This window comes from Haliotis rubra, unplaced genomic scaffold, assembly GCF_003918875.1.
Source record: "Haliotis rubra isolate DU_JTF1 unplaced genomic scaffold, ASM391887v1 Scf32, whole genome shotgun sequence".
Lineage (NCBI taxonomy): Eukaryota > Metazoa > Mollusca > Gastropoda > Lepetellida > Haliotidae > Haliotis > Haliotis rubra.
The window spans coordinates 1790494-1798899 of NW_025766991.1; the positions used below are offsets into that span (position 1 = coordinate 1790494).

At 37.2% G+C, this 8406-nt stretch overlaps 1 protein-coding gene across 1 annotated transcript; it reads left to right on the forward strand.

Annotated features, from left to right (window-relative positions):
• Positions 1 to 327: 327 nt before the first annotated feature.
• Positions 328 to 6986, forward strand: LOC124283759 (uncharacterized S-adenosylmethionine-dependent methyltransferase Rv2258c-like). The gene is made up of 4 exons (XM_046719779.1): positions 328 to 549; positions 1279 to 1472; positions 4202 to 4324; positions 6099 to 6986. The coding sequence occupies exons 1-4, from the start codon at positions 389 to 391 to the stop codon at positions 6659 to 6661; spliced, it is 1041 nt and encodes a 346-aa protein (XP_046575735.1). The 5' UTR covers positions 328 to 388; the 3' UTR covers positions 6662 to 6986.
• Positions 6987 to 8406: the final 1420 nt, after the last annotated feature.

Below are 8406 nucleotides of genomic sequence, written 5' to 3' on the forward strand. Positions count from 1 at the left end.
GCCCCTGCACAAAACAAGGTTGTCTCCAAGTTTACAACAACTACACGTATCCTCTAATCATGACCATGACATTTTTAAACCGTGGGGTTGTATGTATTTTTAGAGTCTTGATAACTTGATATACTCACCCCAAATCCACGCTTTAAATAGTGTGGAGTCACATAGTGAATGTAAGGTTAACAAGCTTTATCTCGACGATAAACTTGGTTTCAGACAAACAGCTACATTGATCTTATATATAAAGCTCCAACCTATGATCAATACTATCAAGTTGCCCGATTTCACATTGGCCTATTTTATGGGAAGATTTCTCATGAGATTTATTTGACAATTTCATCTGTCAGTCAGATTCAACACAACCAACACAACCATCCCTCTATTCGAGACGATGTCGGACTACTCAAAGAAGATGATGAACCATATCGGCACCAGTGGTGTCATGATCTGCTTGTCTCTGGCGCGGGAACTGGGAGTAGTGGACGTGCTGATGGAAGCCAAACAGCCTCTTACATCACAGCAAGTGGCTGACAAGCTAAACCTTAGAGAAAGGTATTGTGGACATTTCAAAGTGGAAACGATGAGTTAACCAGTAATCTGTCAATAAAATACATCTTTGTGAAACGACACAAGTTAAAGGAAATAACTAAGATATAGCTAAGAATACAAATCAATACAAATTCATGCAAAGGAATAACAATGGTAGAAAAATAGAGCGGCAGTACAAATACAATGACAATATTCTGTTAAAAAAGTCAAGCACACCACTCTCTGGATCTAACAAGCAAAAACGCCCTGCAGTTACAACACTGTTTCACTCTGAATAACACTTCCACGTGCCTTGAAGCAGCAACAACATTGATAAGTACATTGATAGATTGGAACCATCTCAATCATTTTGTGTTTTGCACATGTACTGAAGAAAGGGTGACAAACAACATTGATAGACACATTGGTAGATTGGACCCATCTAAAATAGATTTTGTTCTGTACATGTATTGCAGTTGCAGTGAAAAACAATTATAGCCACATTGATAGATCGGGCCCATCTTTAAACATAGTTTTTCTTCCATGACATACAATGACAGATTGGACCCGTTTCAAACAAGGTGACCAATACCATGAAAACCACTGACTACCAGAACACGTTCATATAGACAATGGGAAGGATACTGTTCCGAATATCGACATTATACTATTACAGGACTATATATCATGAGCATTTAGCATCACTGCACTAAATACATGTTCTAATGACATACATTGTATGTTTATTCAAAGGTATGTCCGTGAGATCCTGGGTTCCCTGTCTGTCGGGGAAGTCATCAGCGTGGACGACATGTCCACAAAGTTCCATGTTCCAGAGGATCACAAACAAGCATTAGTGACAGTGTCGGTATTTTCCAGACTTATGCCACAGTTGGGTATAAGATATAATAATGTCAAGGATTGTGCTCAACAACGGAATCCTGGCGGTAAGGTCATGGCATATGCACATACGAAAATAATTTCACCTATATTACCCGTATAACATTATGTGCGTTTCCATTTCCAGACATGAGTAGTAAGCCACTTAAGACTGAACATGGAGAATGAAACGGAGTTAGGTGCCATTCGACAGATATATGGGAAAATGCATCATAAGTTCTTCCTGTGACTAATCCGATATGACTAGTATCATGAATCCTAGAAGGACTCTTGTTCATAAAACTTATACTGACATACGCTTATCATAATTATTATTCAAGTTCAGGAAATAATTGTAACTATTGTTACCGAACTTCAATTTTCTCATAATGAACAATATGACAAAACTGTCCTTTTATGTCCTTCATAAGGCACCAATGACCGAGTTTCACTCATTAACGTTGTGTCTAAATTTTCATAGTCATCGCTATTAAATTAATGCTTTCAAAATTCCTTTTAATTATAATCTGTTAGATGTTTTTGGTCCAGTATAGAGATAAAGATTCAGAGTGACAGAAAACACAAATATGTAACATTCACAAGACGGGTGACAAATGACAAGATTTCAACATTTGTATGGGTCCGGCCCAATTACATAATTTCATTTTTCCCTTTTACTCCCAATTTTTATCGTTTTTGGTAGATCATCCATATGTTCTGCAGACCGACTTTATGACGAGCAAATTTCAGCAGCTCCAGCCTTAAAAGGCACAGTGTCACACATTTTCGACAATATTTTGGCCTATATCACATGTATTGGGACATATGCACTCACTTTAGCTTCCTGTTAATGCAATAAAAGACTTATTATCCCTTACGGCTTGCTGAAATCGATTACTGAAACTTCGAGGCCAACAGCTTCCAAACAGAGAACACTTGCCATATATGGAATGTAAACAATTGCTCCGTACATCGAAAACTGTCTCACGCCGTGTTGTCGGTGTTTGCCTATCACAAGATGTGCGTAGGATATTTGTAAAGAGTGCTCCAAGGGACATAACTCTATGGGGTTTCACCATTCGTCACCACTCGCCCCTTTCCGTAACCTCCAAGAAGACTCGTTCCCTTATCGATGCTTGTTATGTGCGAAAATACGACAAACCAATCAGAACGCGCATAAATGACTCCGGTGCTTTGATAAAAATAATCCCGAGTACTTAAATCGTTTATGGCATCATATCATTGTTTAAAAAATTATGAGAAATATATATCGTCATATTGAAAGTACAAAGAACGTAGCTAACAGGATTTTGCTGTCTGTTATGAAGTTTTTATAAGAATCATTCGATTGACGGTGAGAGATTCAAATACACGCACGTGCGTTTGTTGACATAACAGCTCTCATGGGTCCAACTGAGGGTATTTCTGACAATCTTGCGGGGGCTTGTTATGGAGATTGTTCGTGCGCTTCCAACAATTTTAGGAAAATGTAATCATAAATCGTTACGAGTTTCAAAACAATAATATTATATTTGTATGTAACTAATCAACTTTAATCTTTAACACTGGGCTTATAATTCACATCTCTGTGGATATTTTAGTCTGACTATTTCTTTGGTCATTCATGTCTTTTTCAGCGAATTCATTTACAATTCCACCAGGGGTATGGCAACAAGATTACACGAATGTTCAGTTTGAGGAATATTTTAAAGTCATTATTGAGTATCTTCTTTGGGATTTAATGTAGCTGAAATTTTTAAACTTTTATTTGCATATACAATAAAACAATTCCCATTTGTGACTTTTAAACCCTATTTAGAAAATTACCATAATTGGAAATATAAGGTGAACAGCTGGTAATAATTACATTAGAATATGTCTTAACAAATATGTTTTTATCCTTCTTTTAGTTGTAGGCATAATTCTTTAAACTATACAAGTATAAAGAAAAACAGCAATACAATGTACGAGTGCTTCGGTGATGTTAAGTAACATTGGAATCCAACAGGAATAGAGTTATCATTCTTGATTAAAGTAGTTCTGACGTTCATGCCCCAATAAGTGCACGAGTCGGTATTCGGCTTGTCCCGGAATAACACGAGTTGGTCACAAATGGGGTTTCGCTTGAAATAATGTTCGGTCGGCAGAGGGCGCGAGAGTCGATTTAATGCAACCTTGCATTAATTCATTGGAACTTTTCGATTTAATATTGTAATCCGAATACGTCATGTTTCTTTGGAATAAATTATATGGTTGTTTCCCTGAGAGCTGATAGTCAGTATTATTGAGAGAATTGCATTATTTATTTTTAAAGAAGTGTGGTGTGATATAGTGCCTTTAAAATAAGATGTCAACATTTTGCAACGTTTGTGCTACAATCTATGAAGATTTCAATATTCGTTATAAAACTCATACTCCAATGTTAGGGATGCAACATTCAAGGCTAATGCATGTTTTCGAAAGAGGTTTGTTATTTGGAAATTCAGGCCAGGGATTGTCTTGCTCAGACTCGACTGTAGACCATCTTCAATAAGCTGGAATGTTGCTTAGCCTGGCGGTAAACAAGAAGCACAACAACAACAACAACTATGTGATGGGGGTTCAGAATAATATCCTTAAGATGTATTCTAATTACTACAATGAAATGTGCTTTTAGAACCTTTCAGTTATTACAGAAATCCTTTTGCCACTTTTAGTTTACAGTCTGCGGGAAACCATACATACTTTAAGCTTTCTCACATTTGCAATATGTAAAGTATTAATATGTTTTTCTAAAAGGACAGTTTCCTATTTTCAGGAATGGTCTACAGCGAAACCCCTGTGATGTTTGACGTCCTAAAAGAAATGTTGGTGACAGTCAAGAAAGATATGGTGGATACGGACATCCTGCCTGCCATTCCTCAGATGGCACAAAGGTTAGGTAGGTAAATGGAATAGAATAATTGAAGTACTAAAGTACTGTCGGAAATAGAAAAGAACTGTTTTTTTCACATTTATGTCTACAATTTATGAAGTTAATATGTGAAAGTGTGAAATATCTGTTAAACTAATTTCCGCCTAACTACAGTCTCAGTGGTAGGGAGACAGGAAACGTAACAAAAGGACTTTACTGAGGAGAGATTAGTGCAGAAATGAGCAATGAGGTCCAAAGCGACTTATTTAGAACAGACCATTGCTTTATGCAATTAGTGTGCGATGATACTGTATTTCAAAGGACACTTTTTAAATGCCTATTTTGAAACTAGACTTAGCTTCATTATAAACGATAGCTGACGTAAAACACTTTAAAACTGAAACTATTAAGGATCACGTAGCTACCATGGAGCTAAACAAGAAACAGGTAGGAGGGGTCGTCTCAAAAGCAAAACCAGGACGAGTGTCACAGACTGTGGTTGGGGTCGTACTGGGGAATAGAGATATCAGCTAAGATGAGATAATCTTTTAGGGAAATTAAACTGGGGGAAGTAAACGGCATGTCTTAACAATAATAAATAATATCCAGTCCTGTCGATCTTGGGGTGGTCTTGCCACCTATATGTTTTGAGACATTTAATACAATAGCTGATTTAAGCTTTTCTATGGGGATCATATTGTTTAACATATCTCAACATAAACACGTAAGATGATAATCAATAGATGAGACATATTCAATACACATGAAAAAAGCACAAAATATCTTTGAGATGACCCTTTGTGCCTGTAGGCAGCGCATGCATTTCATGCCAGGTGAGTCGACGGTCCGTCGTCATACCTGGCTGAGCGACCTAATTGCCATCTATAGTCTGATCTATTGTTTTCAGCAGCTATTCGTATTTTTATCTAAGTTTGGCCCGATTTTACGAGTAATCATGCATTTCTAGATATCCTATTACACATCCCACTGAACGCCCAGTTAGGCCGATGTTGGTTATTTCAACATATGCTACTTGAAGTTGTGTAAATTTTAGGGATACAGAGTAACAGCCTAAAAACAGTTTTATTTCTATTTCCGACAGTACTTTAGATACGATTCCTACGCCACAATCATTTCAGATCACAATTACACAATAGTTTGACATTTGCCATGCACAAGCGCTGTGTTTTGCATTTTTTCATTTTTTTTTGGGGGGGGACAAAATTTGGAAACCTTATCTTCACACAATGTCCAATGTTTGTTTCTAAGTTTACTACCAACAACAACATGGGAAGTGATGAAATGGTAGTGAAGGTATGATAATGATAAACAATCGTGATCAACAATTGTTGCCCTAGTATACCGGTCGCTGCTAAGTCGCCAACACCGTAATCTTGCATCTGTGAATAGGAAGTACAAATTTGATTCGTCTTTTAACTTGGTGTCACGGGATCACACCTTATCTTATAGGCGGCCTGCAAATATAGAGCTGGGGCTTTTTATGGCAGATGTTAACATTGGCCTTCTTGTTATTGCACAAGCTCCCCTTTACTTACTGGAGTAGATTGGAATCTATTGCATAATGGACTATTACGATCTTGGCTAGGTAGCCAGCCACGTGTCATTGAGGCCTCTCCCGTACCACCCGTAGTTGTCCCACAGTCGACATATTACTTTTAACCGATTAACCGATTGGTGGTTTATTTACTTCAATAGAAAATCCAACTGAAGGTGTGCAGGCATGAAAAGGGTACATATACCTCTCTAAATGACGTCTGACATTATCTCATTTCAATTACAGAATCTGGGATCAAAGTTGCGGAATTGGGCTGCGCAACTGGAGTCATTATAAACAAATTAGCCTCTCGATTCAAGAACAGTACCTTCCTTGGTTCGGACGTAGCAAGCAAGCCACTGGAAGGAGCCAAAGCAGATGCAAATAGCCGTGGCATTCAGAATATCACTTATAGCACTGACAATATTGAAAACATATCTGATAAGTACAACGAGAGTTTTGACTGGATACTTACTCGCGATGTTATTCACGACCTAACGTATCCACAGCAAGCCATAAAACAGATCTACCGGTGTCTGAAACCAGGGGGTATTTACAGCATGATTGACATCGGAATAGAGGGAGGAATTGCTGGCAACATTGCAAATGCTACATCTATGTTCTACTACTCGGCAAGCACGTTTATGTGCATCCCGGAGAGCTTCCGCCAGCCTGACTCTGCAGCGCTTGGGGCAACATGGGGTGCACCTTTGGCAAGAGAGATGGTTGCCAAAGCTGGTTTCACCATCATAAACGAATCTACCAGTCGCACGGATGAGAAGGAGGTCCACTTTGTCTGCCAAAAGTAGAATACGGGGTGCTTTCATCTCATGGACACCCATCACGTGCATTTATGATGTTTTGAGGTCTTTAGAAGAAGTCGAGTTCCAGCAACCTTTTCCATATATCAATGCCGCATTTTACATCAGGATATACTTTAAGATCATGTCAAGAGATTAAGCATTAATTTTGTACCTAATACACAGAGAGGCTGAACGTTTTAAAAGCAAGGTAATACGTTATTTTATATCTTCATGGATGTATACTTCTGACTTTGTAGTTGAACTTCTACCGTATTGCCTCACTGATGGTACCATAGCTTGCTGGCCTGATTAAAAAACATTTCAAAACACACGCCGATGAATCATTTCAATATGTTTTCTTTGACAATCACGTTCGCCTTTCTAAACATTCCTAATTGGAAGAACATTGCCTTTCGTATCCCTTTGTACTTCCCGTTTTATGGGTCATGCACAGTTTGGTTATGTCGCCATATTTTCTAAGAAGTATCTTTTTTGTATCTTTTCTACTGACACTGAAGGTCACATAAATATATGCAGATTAAGATACAAACAGCTGGGGGAAGTTGCTGTCAGTACTGATATTTGAATTATATTCTGCACAACATTTTGGTTGAAAGCAATAAAAGACAGAACAAGTAGCAATATTTAAACAGAGGTATGCACCATTAAATGAAATGGTGTATGACGTTATCAGAATGTTGTATTGGATCAAAAAAGAGTTTACTACATACTTAAACAGAGAACACACAACACACATACAGACACACACACACACACACACACACACACCGCTTTTCACAAATCGTCCTTTCATCCTTAACATTATGCTGTTGGTTTAACACATCACACACTCATCTTTGTAATACTCAGTTCATAATACTCCCAAGACGGTGTAACCGTTTACAGACTGCCGCCATATAGCTAGAATATTTCTGAGTGTGGCATTAAACAAACAACAATATTTGAAACCTTTCTTTTTACAAGAGAGAATATAACCCTACACTTACGTAAGCCTTACATTACTTTATCTTCATATCCACATCATTCTAATAACTCGTTTAAGATTTGTACATATAAGAACACAAGTGTGTTAAGCTAATGAATATTACGAACAAATCTTTTTATTTGGTGTTTGTAACAAAGTTTACATACTCTTGATTCATTTGATATTTTTGTTACAAAGATAAAAAAAACACACGGATCAGTCAATCAGTCTTTATTTTCAAGTACTGAAAGGCATCAGGTCTATAGTGCAAATCGTATGGACAGTGAAATGTACATTGTACATGGTTCAGTTAATCCAGGGTATTTCTATAATTCATTGAATTAATAATAATAATAATAATAATCCAGGGTATTTCTATAATTCATTGAATGAAATGCCTTAGCTGTAACAGGTTTAATACATTAATATTTAGAGATTATTTGATTGATTGTTCTGTACATATAAGTACACATGTTGTTTTACAAAGTTTGGTGACAAAGTTCACATACTTGGTTTCATTTGATATTTTTGTGCTTTTCCTTGTTCATTCTCAAGGCTATGAGAAGTGAGAAAAAAGCACTGTCTAAATTTGGGGAGAGTGATTTTAAAGGGTCTGGAATTGGGCTGAAACATCGCCTAGTAGATGTATCTCGTTCCATTTCAAGTCTGAATGTACAGATCCTACAGGTTTGAGTGTATATCGGAATAGATTGATCATGATATTCTACGATTTAACTTTTTTCATGTACACCCCAAACCAGCATCT

Excerpts from the sequence above, each read along its gene's own strand:
- LOC124283759 (XM_046719779.1), top strand. The coding sequence starts at position 389 with ATGTCGGACTACTCAAAGAAGATGATGAACCATATCGGCACCAGTGGT. Across the intron at positions 1,473-4,201 it reads TCAACAACGGAATCCTGGCG|GAATGGTCTACAGCGAAACC; the intron begins GTAAGGTCATGG and ends TCCTATTTTCAG. Across the intron at positions 4,325-6,098 it reads TCAGATGGCACAAAGGTTAG|AATCTGGGATCAAAGTTGCG; the intron begins GTAGGTAAATGG and ends TTTCAATTACAG.